At 71.5% G+C, this 14,179-nt stretch overlaps 1 protein-coding gene across 1 annotated transcript in view; it reads left to right on the top strand.

Annotated features, from left to right (window-relative positions):
- The first annotated feature begins 33 nt into the window (after positions 1–33).
- TEP1 (telomerase associated protein 1) overlaps positions 34–14,179 on the top strand; it is a 60,935-nt gene continuing 46,789 nt past the window's right edge. The window contains exons 1-13 of the mRNA XM_068921835.1: positions 34–121; positions 344–401; positions 877–1,011; positions 1,821–1,982; positions 2,201–2,323; positions 3,097–3,189; positions 4,107–4,228; positions 5,287–5,414; positions 6,567–6,676; positions 6,953–7,028; positions 8,155–8,314; positions 10,131–10,269; positions 12,273–12,632. Of these exons, the coding sequence (XP_068777936.1) occupies positions 348–401; positions 877–1,011; positions 1,821–1,982; positions 2,201–2,323; positions 3,097–3,189; positions 4,107–4,228; positions 5,287–5,414; positions 6,567–6,676; positions 6,953–7,028; positions 8,155–8,314; positions 10,131–10,269; positions 12,273–12,632 (1,662 nt within the window). The 5' untranslated portion in view covers positions 34–121; positions 344–347. The remainder of the gene's footprint in view (positions 122–343; positions 402–876; positions 1,012–1,820; positions 1,983–2,200; positions 2,324–3,096; positions 3,190–4,106; positions 4,229–5,286; positions 5,415–6,566; positions 6,677–6,952; positions 7,029–8,154; positions 8,315–10,130; positions 10,270–12,272; positions 12,633–14,179) is intronic.

Here is a 14,179-nt window from a genome sequence, read left to right as displayed (position 1 = left end):
GCGGGGCTGGGGGAGGGGGGGGGCCGGCCGCCCGGACGCCTGGGCCCCTCCCGAGCAAAGGTTGCCGGGAGCGGTGCTGGTTCCGCCCACGGACGCGGCCTGCGGGCGAGGAGGAAGCAGGGTGAGGGGTTCCCGGACGCCTGGGCCCCTCGGACGCCTGGGCCCCTCGGACGCCTGGGTGGCGTTTTGGAGCCGGGGGGGGCGAGGGGGGGAAACCCGAACGCCTGGGTCCCTCCCGGACGCCTGGGCCCTCGGGAGGGGGTGGGGGAGGGGCGCCAGCCGGACGCCTGGGTCCCTCACCCGGACGCCTGGGCCCCTCACCCTGGTGCCTTGCCCCAACCAGAGCCATGGAGCCCCCCGGAGCCGTCAAGGAGGCCCCCGAGCAGGTGGAAGCGCTCAAGGTGCGGCCCGGACGCCTGGGCCCCTCTCCCCTCCCCCCCACCGGACGCCTGGGCCCTTCTCAGATGCCTGGGTCCCTTGAGCGGGAGAGAGGGACCCGGATGCCTGGGCCCCTCCCGGACACCTGAGCCCCCTGAGTAGACAGGGGACCCGGACGCCTGGGCCCCTCCCGGACGCCTGGGCCCCCTGAGTAGACGGGGGACCCGGACACCTGGGCCCCTCCCGGACGCCTGGGCCCCCTGAGTAGAGGGGGGACCCGGACACCTGGGCCCCTTCTGGACGCCTTGGTTCCTTTGGGGGAGGGGGGGACCCGGACACCTGGGCCCTTCCCGGACGCCTGGGCCCCTCTCAGATGTCTAGGTCCCTTGAGGGAGAGGGGGGGACCCGGACGCCTGGGCCCCTCCTGGACGCCTGGGTCCCTTGGGGGAGGGGGGACCCGGACGCCTGGGCCCCTCCCGGACGCCTGGGCCCCCGCAGCTGGACCTGGTGACGGCCGTGTGCTCCGCGCTGGTTCCCGGCGCCAACCTGGAGCGGCCCCAGGACGGGCTGCGGCTGCGGGTGGCCGAGCTCTGCCGGAGGCTGGCGCCCGCCGAGCCCGAGTTCCTGCTGCAGGTGCGCCCGGACGCCTGGGCCCCTCCCCGGACGCCTGGGCCCCTTCCCGGACGCCTGGGCCCCTTCCCCGGACACCTGGGCCCCCTCCCCGGACGCCTGGGCCCCTTCCCCGGACGCCTGGGCCCCTCCCCGGATGCCTGGGCCCCTTCCCGGACACCTGGGCCCCTTCCCCGGACGCCTGGGCCCCTCCCCGGACACCTGGGCCCCTCTCCCGGACGCCTGGGCCCCTTCCCTGGACACCTGGGCCCCTCCCCGGACGCCTGGGCCCCTTCCCGGACGCCTGGGCCCCTTCCCCGGACGCCTGGGCCCCTCCTCAGACGCCTGGCCCCCTTCCCCCGGACACCTGGGCCCCTCCCCCGGACGCCTGGGCCCCTCTCCCGGACGCCTGGGCCCCTTCCCTGGACACCTGGGCCCCTCCCCGGACGCCTGGGCCCCTCCCCGGACGCCTGGTCCCCTTCCCGGACGCCTGGGCCCCTTCCCCGGACACCTGGGTCCCTGCCCCGGACACCTGGGCCCCTTCCCGGACACCTGGGTCCCTCACCCGGACGCCTGGGCCCCTCCCCCGACACCTGGCCCCCTTGCCCCGGACACCTGGGCCCTTTCCCCGGATGCCTGGGCCCCTCCCCAGACACCTGGGCCCCTTCCCTGGACACCTGGGTCCCTCTCCCGGACGCCTGGGCCCCTTCCCCGGACGCCTGGGTCCGTCCCCGGACGCCTGGGTCCCTCCCTGAATGCCTGGGCCCCTCCCCGGACACCTGGGCCCCTCCCCGGACGCCTGGGTCCCCCCCCGGACGCCTGGGCCCCCGCAGGTGGCTCTCTTCGCCCGCCGCGAGCTCGGCCTTCGGACCATGAGCTGCTTCGTGCTGGCGGCGGCGGCGGCGGCGCCTCCGTGTCGGCCCCATCTGCGGCGCTACCTGGGCGCCATCGTCCGCCTGCCCTCGGACTGGACGGCCGTGCCCCGGCTCTACCAGGTGCGCCTGGACGCCTGGGCCCCTCCCCGGACGCCTGGGCCCCTCACCCGGACGCCTGGGCCCCCTCCCTGGACGCCTGGGCCCCTCACCCAGACGCCTGGGCCCCTTCCCCGGACGCCTGGGCCCCTCCGTCCGCGGACACCTGGGTCCCTCCCCGGACGCCTGAGCCCCGACCCGGACGCCTGGGCCCCCTAACCCCCCCCCCCGGTTCCCCCCAGAGCCTGGCGCCAGACCCCAACGTCCTGGCCCCGCTGCCCCGGGCCCTGCGCGACGCCCTGGTGAGCCGCTTCGCTGCCTTCGACCGCTATCAGCTGGGCAAGTACCGGGGCCGCCCGGGCAAGGTGAGCGCCCGGACACCTGGGTCCCCCCCCGGACGCCTGGGCCCCTTCCCCGGACGCCTGGGCCCCTTCCTGGACGCCTGGGTCCCTTTCCCGGACACCTGGGTCCCTTCCCGGATGCCTGGGCCCCTTCCCCGGACACCTGGGCCCCTCCCCGGACGCCTGGGCCCCTCCCCGGATGCCTGGGCCCCTTCCCCGGACACCTGGGCCCCTCCCCGGACGCCTGGGCCCCTTCCCCGGACACCTGGGCCCCTCCCCGGACGCCTGGGCCCCTCCCCGGATGCCTGGGCCCCTTCCCCGGACACCTGGGCCCCTCGCTCGGACGCCTGGGTCCCTTCCCCAGACGCCTGGGCCCCTCACCCGGACACCTGGGTCCCTTCCCCAGACACCTGGGTCCCTTGCCCGGACGCCTGGGCCCCTTCCCCGGACACCTGGGCCCCTTCCCCGGACACCTGGGTCCCTTGCCCGGACGCCTGGGCCCCTTCCCCGGACACCTGGGTCCCTTCCCCAGACACCTGGGCCCCTTCCCCAGACGCCTGGGCCCCTCACCCGGACGCCTGGACCCCTTCCCCGGACACCTGGGTCCCTCACCCGGACGCCTGGGCCCCTTCCCCGGACACCTGGGTCCCTTGCCCGGACGCCTGGGTCCCTTCCCCGGACGCCTGGGCCCCTGGCTGGGTTCGTGGGTGGGCCCGGATGCCTGGGTCCCTCGGACGCCTGGGCCCCTGACAGGGACCCAGGCGTCCGGGCTGACCCCAGCCCCGCTCCCGCCGCAGCGCCCCCGCGGCCCCCCCCGGGGCCCCCAGCAGCCCCCGGCCCAGCCCCCGCCCCGGTGCCTCCGCGGCCTCCTGAAGGCTGCCGCCAAGAAGGTGCCCGGACGCCTGGGCCCCTTGTGGCGGGGGAGGGGGCAGGGGGGGTTACATGGGTGGGGGGGGGTTCCCGGACACCTGGGCCCTTATTGGGGGGGGGACAGTGTGGGGGTCCCCGGACGCCTGGGCCCCTTTTGGGGGGGGAAATGGGGGGGGTCCCCGGACGCCTGGGCCCCTTGCAAGAGAGGGTTGGGCTCTCCCGGATGCCTGGGCCCCTTTTTGGTGGGGGTAACGGGGGGGTCCCCGGACACCTGGGCCCCTTTTTTGCTGGGGGGGGTTGGGCTCTCCCAGACGCCTGGGCCCCTTTTGGGGGGGTAATAGGGTCCCCGGACGCCTGGGCCCCTTTTTGGTGGGGGTAATGGGGGGGTCCCCGGACGCCTGGGCCCCTTTTGGGGGGGGGAAATGGGGGGGTCCCCGGACACCTGGGCCCCTTTTGGGGTGAGGGTTGGGCTCTCCCGGACGCCTGGGCCCCTTTTTGGGGGGGGGAAATGGGGGGTCCCCGGATGCCTGGGCCCCGTTTCGGGGGAGGTAACGGGGGGGTCCCCGGATGCCTGGGCCCTTTGGGGTGAGGGTTGGGCTCTCCCGGACGCCTGGGCCCCTTTTTTGGTGGGGGGGGTTGGGCTCTCCCGGACGCCTGGGCCCCTTTTGGGGGGGTAATAGGGTCCCCGGACGCCTGGGCCCCTTTTTGGTGGGGGTAATGGGGGGGTCCCCGGACGCCTGGGCCCTTTGGGGTGAGGGTTGGGCTCTCCCGGACGCCTGGGCCCCTTTTTGGGGGAGGAGGGGCAATTGGGGGGGGGTCACCTGGGGGAGGGGGGATATGAGCGGAGCGGGGGGAGGGGAGGAGGAGGGGTATCGGCAAGCGGTGGCTGCGGGCCGGACGCCTGGGCCCCGGCCGGACGCCTGGGCCCCGCCGGCAGCTGGAGGGTCCGAGGCCGCCGCGGCCGCCGCTGCCGCCGTCGCTCTTCTCCCTGCGCTCGCTGGTGCGACGGCTGCACGTGCGGGAGCCGCCCGAGCTCGTCCAGGCCCTGCTGGGCCGCAGGTGGGCCGGGGGGCCCCGGAGTGCGGGGGGGCCCAGGTGTCCGGGGAAGGGACCCAGGCGTCCGGGGGAGGGGCCCAGGCATCCGGGGAAGGGGCCCAGGTGTCCGGGGAGGGGGCCCAGGCGTCCGGAGAAGGGCCCAGGTGTCCGGGGCAGGGCCCAGGTGTCCGGGAAGGGGCCCAGGCGTCCGGGGAGGGGCCCAGGTGTCCGGGGGAGGGCCCAGGCATCCGGGGAAGGGACCCAGGTGTCCGGGGGAGGGGCCCAGGTGTCCGGGGAGGGGCCCAGGCGTCCGGGGAGGGGCCCAGGTGTCCGGGGGAGGGCCCAGGCGTCCGGGGAGGGGGCCCAGGTGTCCGGGGAGGGGGCCCAGGTGTCCGGGGAGGGGCCCAGGCGTCCGGAGAAGGGCCCAGGTGTCTGGGGAGGGGCCCAGGCGTCCGGGGAGGGGCCCAGGCGTCCGGGGAGGGGGCCCAGGTGTCCGGGGGAGGGGCCCAGGCGTCCGGGGAGGGGCCCAGGCGTCCGGAGAAGGGCCCAGGCGTCTGGGGCAGGGCCCAGGTGTCCGGGAAGGGGCCCAGGCGTCCGGGGGAGGGGCCCAGGTGTCCGGGGGAGGGCCCAGGCATCCGGGGAAGGGACCCAGGTGTCCGGGGGAGGGGCCCAGGCGTCCGGGGAGGGGCCCAGGCGTCCGGGGGGCCCAGGTGTCCGGGGAGGGGCCCAGGTGTCCGGGAAGGGGCCCAGGTGTCCGGGAAGGGGGCCCAGGCATCCGGGAAGGGACCCAGCCATCCGGGGAAGGGGCCCAGGCGTCCGGGAAGGGACCCAGGCGTCCGGGGGAGGGGCCCAGGTGTCCGGGGAGGGGGCCCAGGTGTCCGGGGAGGGGCCCAGGTGTCTGGGGAGGGGCCCAGGTGTCCGGGAAGGGGCCCAGGCATCCGGGGAGGGGCCCAGGTGTCCGGGAAGGGACCCAGGCATCCAGGGAGGGGGCCCAGGCGTCCGGGGAAGGGACCCAGGCGTCCGGGGAAGGGGCCCAGGTGTCCGGGGAGGGGCCCAGGCGTCCGGGTGACGGTGGCCCGCAGGCCGGCCGGGCTGTGGGGGAGGGGCGCCCCCCGGCCCTGCCTGCCCCCCCCCCGCACCTGGGAGCGGGCGCTCAGCGGGGGAGGGGCAGCCGGCGTCCCCGCCCGGGTCACCTGGGAGCAGCTGATTGGTGAGCGGCGACCTCCGAGGCCCTGGCCCCGCCCCTTCCCTCCCGCCCCTCCCCCCCCATGCGCGTGACCCCCCCCGACCTCTGACCCTTGGGACCCCTGAGCCCTGGGTGACCCCTGACCTCCTGCTGACCCCCGACCCCTCGGTGACCCCCGACCCCTCGGTGACCCCCGACCCCCTGCTGACCCCCGACCCCTCGGTGACCCCCGACCCCTCGGTGACCCCCGACCCCCGCTGACCCCCGACCCCTCATTGACCCCTGACCCCTCGTTGACCCTTGACCCCCTCGGTGACCCCTGACCCCCCGCTGACCCCTGACCCCCCTCGGTGACCCCTGACCCCTCAGTGACCCCCGACCCCTCGGTGACCCCCGACTCCCCGCTGACCCCCGACCCCTCATTGACCCCTGACCCCTCGTTGACCCTTGACCCCCTCGGTGACCCCTGACCCCCCGCTGACCCCTGACCCCCCTCGGTGACCCCTGACCCCTCGGTGACCCCTGACCCCCCTCGGTGACCCCCGACCCCCCGCTGACCCCTGACCTCTCGGTGACCCCCGACCCCTCATTGACCCCTGACCCCTCGGTGACCCCTGACCCCCCGCTGACCCCCCGACCCCTCGTTGACCCCTGAACCCCCGCTGACCCCCGACCCCTTGGTGACCCCCGACCCCTCGGTGACCTCTGACCCCTCGGTGACCCCCGACCCCTCGGTGACCTCTGACCCCTCGGTGACCCCTGACCGCTCGGTGGCCCCTGACCCGTCGGTGACCCCCGACTCCCCGCTGACCCCTGACCTCTCGGTGACCCCCGACCCCTCGTTGACCCCTGACCCCTCGGTGACCCCCGACCCCTCGGTGACCCCTGACCTCTCGGTGACCCCCGACCCCTCATTGACCCCTGACCCCTCGGTGACCCCTGACCCCCCTTGGTGACCCCCGACCCCTTGGTGACCCCTGACCCCTCGTTGACCCCTGACCCCTCGGTGACCCCTGACCCGTCGGTGACCCCCGACCCCCCGCTGACCCCTGAACTCCCCGCTGACCCCTGACCCCTCGGTGACCCCCGACCCCCCGCTGACCCCTGACCCCCCGCTGACCCCTGACCCCCCGCTGACCCCCGACCCCCCGCTGACCCCTGACCCCGGGGGGGCAGCGGCGGCGCCCCCTCCCCCGCAGGCCCTGGTGCGCAACCTGCGGGGGCTGCTGGGGGCCGGGCTGGGCCGGGCCGGGCTGCAAAGCATCGTGGGCCGCCTGCGGGAGCCGGTACCGCCGGGGGCGGGGCCGGGGGGCGGGGCCGAGGGGTGGGGTCACGGGGTGGGGTCATGGGGTGGAGTCACGGGGGCGGGGCCAAGGGAGGGGGCGGGGTCACAGGGGCGGGGGCTGAGGGGGTGGAGTCATGGGGGCGGGGCGACGGGAGGGGGCGGGGTCACGGAACGGCTGGGTTAATGGGAGGGGCTGGGTCACGGGGGTGGAGCCATAGGAGGGGGCGGGGCCATGGGGGCGGGGCCACGCGGTCACCCCTCCCCCCACCCCCCGCAGGGCGCCGTCGCCCGGAGCCACCTGGAGCCGTCGCAGCTGCTGGGAGCCTACGAGGAGCTGGGGCGGGGGGCGGGAGGTGAGCGCGGCCGGACGCCGGGGCCCCTCCCGGACACCTGGGTCCCTCCCTGGGCACCTGGGTCCCTTCCCCGGACACCTGGGCCCCTCCTCGCTCGGACACCTGGGCCCCTTCCCCGGACACCTGGGCCCCTCCTCGCTCGGACACCTGGGCCCCTCCCCGGACGCCTGGGCCCCTCCCCCGGACACCTGGGCCCCTTCCCCGGATGCCTGGGCCCCTTCCCGGACGCCTGGGCCCCCTCCCCGGACACCTGGGCCCCTTCCCCGGATGCCTGGGCCCCTTCCCGGACGCCTGGGCCCCTTCCCCGGACGCCTGGGTCCCGGCCCGGACGCCTGGTTCCCTCCCCGGACGCCTGGGCCCCTTCCCCGGACGCCTGGGTCCCTCCCCGGACGCCTGGGCCCCTCCCCGGACGCCTGGGCCCCCTCCCCGGACACCTGGGCCCCTCCCCGGACACCTGGGCCCCTCTCCTGGACACCTGGGCCCCTTCCCCGGACACCTGGGCCCCTCCCCGGACACCTGGGCCCCTCGCCCGGATGCCTGGGCCCCCTCCCCGGACACCTGGGCCCCTTCCCCGGACACCTGGGCCCCTCCCCGGACACCTGGGCCCCTCCCGGACACCTGGGCCCCTCCCCGGACACCTGGGCCCCTCCCCCGGACACCTGGGCCCCCAACCCGGACACCTGGGCCCCTCCCGGACACCTGGGCCCCTCCCGGACACCTGGGCCCCTCCCCGGACACCTGGGCCCCCTCCCCGGACACCTGGGCCCCTCCCCGGACACCTGGGCCCCTCCCCCGGACACCTGGGCCCCCAACCCGGACACCTGGGCCCCTCCCCGGACACCTGGGTCCCTTCCCGGACGCCTGGGCCCCTCCCCCGGACACCTGGGCCCCTTCCCCGGACACCTGGGCCCCTCCCCGGACGCCTGGGCCCCTCCCCGGACGCCTGGGTCCCTCCCCGGACACCTGGGCCCCTCCCCCGGACACCTGGGCCCCTTCCCGGACGCCTGGGCCCCCTCCCCGGACGCCTGGGCCCCTCCCCGGACGCCTGGGCCCTTGCCCGGACACCTGGGTCCCTCCCCGGACGCCTGGGCCCCCCCTGGACGCCTGGACCCTTCCCCCCCGGCAGGCCGGCCGGCGGGCCGCTGGGCGCTGGTGCGGCGGGTGCTGGGGGCGGCCGGCGTCGGCCCCCCCCCGAGCTGGGGCCGCCGGGAGCTGCGGGCGGCCCTGGGGGTCCGGGCCGTGCGGGGGGCCGTGCGGCGCCTCCGGGCCCACCAGCGCCGCCACCGGTACTGGGGGCACTGGGGGCACTGGGAGCGCCGGCGGGGGGGGCGGGGGGGGTATTTGGGTGCTGGGGGGGTGTTTGGGGGGGTATTTGGGGGGCATTGGGGGTATTTGGTGGTTATTAGGGGGGTATTTGGGGGGTGTTTGGGGGTTATCCAGGGGTATCGGGGGTTGTTTGGGGGTATCTGGGGGTATCGAGGGGTATTAGGGGGTATCTGGGGGGTAACGGGGGGTATTAGGGGGTATCTGGGGGGTAACGGGGGGTATTAGGGGTTGTTTGGGGGGTATTTGGGGGGTTATCCAGGGGTATTAGGAGTTTTTGGGGTGTATCTGGGGGTATTAGGGGGGTATTAGGGGTTGTTTGGGGGTATTTGGGGGTATCTGGGGGTATTAGGGGGGTATTAGGGGTTGTTTGGGGGTATTTGGGGGTATCTGGGGGTATTGGGGGGTATTAGGGGGTATTAGGGGTTGTTTGGGGGTATTTGGGGGGTATCTGGGGGTATTAGGGGCTATTAGGGGTTGTTTGGGGGTATTTGGGGGTATCTGGGGGTATTGGGGGGTATTAGGGGTTGTTTGGGGGTATTTGGGGGGTATCTGGGGGTATTAGGGGCTATTAGGGGTTGTTTGGGGGTATTTGGGGGTATCTGGGGGTATTGGGGGGTATTAGGGGTTGTTTGGGGGTATTTGGGGGTATCTGGGGGTATTGGGGGGTATTAGGGGTTGTTTGGGGGTATTTGGGTGGTATCTGAGGGTATTAGGGGCGTATTAGGGGTTGTTTGGGGGTATTTGGGGGTATCTGGGGGTATTAGGGGGGTATTAGGGGTTGTTTGGGGGTATTTGGGTGGTATCTGGGGGTATTGGGGGGTATTTAGGGAGGTGTTTGAGGATATTGGGGGGTATTTAGGGGGGTATTTGGGTGCCAGGGGGGTGTTTGGGGGTATTTCAGGAGTGTTGGGGGCTATTTAGGGGGTATCTGGGGGTATCTGGGTTATTTCAGGGGTATTTGTGAGTATCTGGGGGTGTCTGGGGGTACTTGGGGGTATTGGAAGGGTGTCTGGAGGTATTGGGGGTATTTGAGGGGTATTTGGGGGGTATTTGGGGGGTATTTGGGGATATTGGAGTATTTGGTGGTATTTTGGGGTATCTGGGGGGTATCCGGGGGGTATTTGGGAGTATCTGGGGGGTATTGGGGGATATCTGGGATTATCTGGGGGGCATCGGGGGGTATGTGGGGGTATTGGGGGTATCTGGGGGGTATCAGGGGGTACCTGGGGGGTACCTGGGAGTATCTGGGGGGGTATCGGGGGATATTTGGGGGTACCTGGGATTATTTGGGGGTACCTGGGGGGTACCTGGGGGTATTTGGGGGTACCTGGGATTATTTGGGGGTACCTGGGGGTATTTGGGGGTACCTGGGGGGTATCTGGGGGTATTTGGGGGTCTCTGAAGGGTATCTGAGGGGTATTGGGTGTATCTGGGGGGTATCAGGGGGTACCTGGGGGGTATTTGGGAGTGTCTGGGGGTATCGGGGGATTTTTGGGGGTACCTGGGGTTATTTGGGGGTACCTGGGGGGTATCGGGGGGTACCTGGGGGGTATTGGGGGATATTTGGGGGTACCTGGGGGTATTTGGGGGTACCTGGGGGGTATTTGGGGGTACCTGGGGGGTATCGGGGGATTTTTGGGGGTACCTGGGATTATTTGGGGGTACCTGGGGGGTATCGGGGGGTATTTGGGGGTACCTGGGGGGTATCGGGGGGTACCTGGGGGGTACCTGGGGGGGGTGGGAGTCTCTCACCCTGTCCCCCCCCCCCCACCGCAGGCCCCGGTTCCCCCCGTCGGCGGCGGCCCTGGCCCAGGTGCGGGGGGCGCTGGGGGCGGCGGCGGGGGAGGCCGCCCGGCTCCTGCCCCCCCTGCCCGGCACCACCGTGCTGCTGCTGCGCCCGGGGGGGACCCCGAAGGTACCAGGGGGCTCGGGGACCCGGGGGGGGGGCATTGGGGGGGGCTTTAGGACCCTGGGGGGGGATTGGAGGGGCTCTAGGACCCAGGGGGGATTGGGGGGCTTTAGGACCCTGGGGGAGGATTGGGGGGGGCTCTAGGACCCGGGGGGGGGATTGGGGGGGGCTTTAGGACCCGGGGGGGATTGGAGGGGCTTTAGGACCCAGGGGGAGGATTGGAGGGGCTCTAGGACCCTGGGGGGGATTGGGGGGCGTTAGGACCCGGGGAGGGGGGGATTGGGGGGGCTTTAGGACCCTGGGGGGAGGATTGGGGGGGGGCTCTAGGACCCGGGGGGGGGATTGGGGGGGCTTTAGGACCCTGGGGGAGGAGGATTGGAAGGGCTCTAGGACCCAGGGGGGTTGAGGGGTCTTTAGGACCCGGGGGGGATTGGAGGGGCTCTAGGACCCGGGGGGGGATTGGAGGGGCTTTAGGACCCAGGGGGGGATTGGAGGGGCGTTAGGACCCAGGGGGGGATTGGAGGGGCTCTAGGACCCTGGGGGAGCTGAGAGGGGCATTAGGACCCGGGGGGGGGGATTGGAGGGGCTTTAGGACCCAGGGGGGGATTGGAGGGGCTTTAGGACCCAGGGGGGGATTGGAGGGGCGTTAGGACCCGGGGGGGATTGGAGGGGCTTTAGGACCCTGGGGGAGCTGAGAGGGGCTTTAGGACCCTGGGGGGGATTGGAGGGGCTTTAGGACCCTGGGGGGGGATAATTACTGGCCCTAGGGGGTAATTAGTGCCCTGGAAGAGGTAATTAGTGGCCTGAGAAAGATAATTAGGGGCTGGGAGTAGGGTAATTAGGAGGCTAGAAGAGGTAATTAGTGCCCTAGGGGGAGTAATTAGGGACCTGAAGGGTAATTAGTGCCCTGAGAAGGGTAATTAGGGGCTGGGGGGAGGGTAATTATGGCCCTGGGGGGTTAATTAGGGGCCCTGGGGGGGTAATTAATACCCTGAGAGATGTAATTAGGGCCCTGGAGGGGGTAATTAAGACCCTGGGGGGTTAATTAGGGGCCCTGGGGGGTAATTAGTGTCCTAACAGCAGCAATTAGGGGCCCTGGGGGGTTAATTAGGGGCCTTGGGGAGTGAATTAGGGACCGTGGGGAGTTAATTAGGGGCCTTAGGGGGGTAATTAGTGCTCTGAGAAAGGTAATTAGTGCCCTGGGGGGGTAATTATGCCCTTAGGACGTTAATTAGGGACCCTGGGGAGTTAATTAGGGACTCTGGAGGGGTAATTAGGGGCCTTGGGGGGGTAATTAGTGCTCTGAGAAAGGTAATTAGGGACCTGAGAGGGTTAATTAGGGACCTGAGAGGGTTAATTAGGGGCCTTAGGGGGGTAATTAGGGGCCTTAGGGGGGTAATTAGTGCCCTGGGGGGTAATTATGCCCCTAGGGGGTTAATTAGGGACCCGAGAGGGTTAATTAGGGGCCTGAGGGGGGGTAATTAGGGACCCTGGAGGGGTAATTAGGGGCCTTAGGGGGGTAATTAGTGCCCTGGAGGGGTAATTATGCCTCTGGGGGTTAATTAGGGACCCTGGAGGGTTAATTAGGGGCCTTAGGGGGGTAATTAGGGACCCTGGAGGGGTAATTAGGGGCCTTAGGGGGGTAATTAGTGCCCTGGAGGGGTAATTATGCCCCTGGGGGTTAATTAGGGACCCTGGAGGGTTAATTAGGGGCCTTAGGGGGGGTAATTAGGGACCCTGGAGGGGTAATTAGGGGCCTTAGGGGGGTAATTAGTGCCCGGGGGGGGTAATTATGCCCCTAGGGGGTTAATTAGGGACCCTGGAGGGTTAATTAGGGGCCTGAGGGGGGGTAATTAGGGACCCTGGAGGGGTAATTAGGGGCCCTGGGCGGGTAAATAAAACCCTGCAGGGGGGTAATTAGGGCCTTAGGAGGGTATATAACCCCCCCCCCCGGCGGGGTAATTAGTCCTAGAGACTAATTAGCTGGGGGGGGGTGTTAACGACGCTAGGCGGAGGGGCAGGCGGCGCTGGTGGCGCTGCTGGGGCTGGCGCTGGCCGAGCGGGGCCGGCTGGTGGTGTACGGCCGGGGCCCCTCGCACGCCTACCGGCCCTCGCACGAGGACCGGCCCTCGCACGAGGACGGGCCGGCGCACGAGGACGCCGACCCTGATGCGCACGAGGACGCCGCCGCCGCCTCGCACGAGGACGCCGCCGCCTCGCACGAGGACGCCGCCGCCTCGCACGAGGACCCCTCCTTGCACGAGGACCCCTCCTTGCACGAGGAGGCCGCCCCCTTCTCGCACGTGGCCTGGCTCCGGGACGGCCGCTCGCTGCTGGGCGCCGTGCGGCGCCTGCGGCAGCACCTGCAGGTGGGGGGGGGGGGCTCGCACGAGGGGTTTGGGGGCCTCGCACAGGGGGTTTTGGGGTCTTGCACGAGGGTCAGCGACATGGCACAGGGCCTTGCACAAGGGGTTTGGGTCTTGCACCGGGGTTTGGGCTCTCGCACAAGGGGCAGGGACCTTGCACAGTGCCTCGCACAGGGGTTTTGGGGCCTCGCACGAGGGGTTGGAGGCCTCACACGGGGCCTTGCACAGGGGGTTGGGGCTTTGCACGAGGGTCTGTGGCTCGCACGAGCAGCGGGGACATGGCACGGGGGGGGCTTGGGGCCTTGCACGAGGGGCAGGGACCCAGCACGGGGCCTCGCACGAGAGGTTGGGGGCCTCGCACGGGGCCTCGCACGAGGGTTGGGGGCCTCGCACGGGGCCTCGCACGAGGGTTTGGGACATTGCACGGGGCCTTGCACAAGGGTCGGGGGCTCGCACAGGGCCTTGCATGAGGGTTGGGGGCCCTGCATGAGGGTTTGGGACATTGCACGGGGCCCCGCACGAGGGTTGGGGGCCTTGCATGGAGCCTTGCACGAGGGGTGGGGGCCCCGCACGAGGGTTGGGGGCCTCGCACGAGGGTTTGGGACATTGCACAGGGCCTCGCACGAGGGTTGGGGGCCTTGCACGGGGCCTCGCATGAGGGGTGGGGGCCTCACACGAGGGTTGGGGGCATGGCACGAGGACTTGAGGCCTCGCACGAGGGTCGGGGGCTCGCACGGGGCCTCGCACGAGGGTTGGGGGCCTTGCACGAGGGTTTGGGACATTGCACGGGGCCTCGCATGAGGGTCGGGGGCTTGCACAGGGCCTCGCACGAGGGTTTGGGACATTGCACGGGGCCTTGCACGAGGGTTGGGGGCCTCGCACGAGTTTTTGGGATATTGCACGGGGCCTTGCATGAGGGTTGGGGGCCCTGCATGAGGGTTGGGGGCATTGCACGAGGACTTGAGGCCTCGCACGAGGGTCGGGGGCTCGCACGGGGCCTCGCACGAGGGTTTGGGACATTGCACGGGGCCTTGCCCGAGGCTTGGGGGCCTCGCACAGGGCCTTGCATGAGGGCTTGGGGTATTGCACGAGGGTTGAGGGCCTTGCACGGGGCCTTGCACGAGGGTTTGGGACATAGCACGGGGCCTCGCACGAGGGTTGGGGGCCTGGCACGAGGGTCAGGGGCTCACACGGGGACTTGCACGAGGGGTGGGGGCCCCGCACGAGGATATGGGACATTGCACGGGGCCCCGCACGAGGGTTGGGGGCCTCGCACGAGGGTTTGGGACATTGCACGGGGCCTCGCACGAGGGGTGGAGGCCTCGCACGAGGGTTTGGGACATTGCACGGGGCCTCGCACAAGGGTTGAGGGCCTCGCACGAGGGTTGGGGGCTCGCACGGGGCCTTGCACGAGGGTTTGGGACATTGCACGGGGCCTCGCACGAGGGGTGGGGGCCCCGCACGAGGGTTTGGGACATTGCACGGGGCCTTGCACGAGGGGTGGGGGCCTCGCACGAGGGTTTGGGACATTGCACGGGGCCTTGCACGAG

This window comes from Struthio camelus, chromosome 29 (genome assembly GCF_040807025.1).
Source record: "Struthio camelus isolate bStrCam1 chromosome 29, bStrCam1.hap1, whole genome shotgun sequence".
In the NCBI taxonomy this organism is placed as follows: Eukaryota; Metazoa; Chordata; class Aves; order Struthioniformes; family Struthionidae; genus Struthio; species Struthio camelus.
The sequence above is the reverse complement of the archived record's forward strand: the minus strand, read 5'-3'. Positions and strand labels throughout refer to the sequence as shown.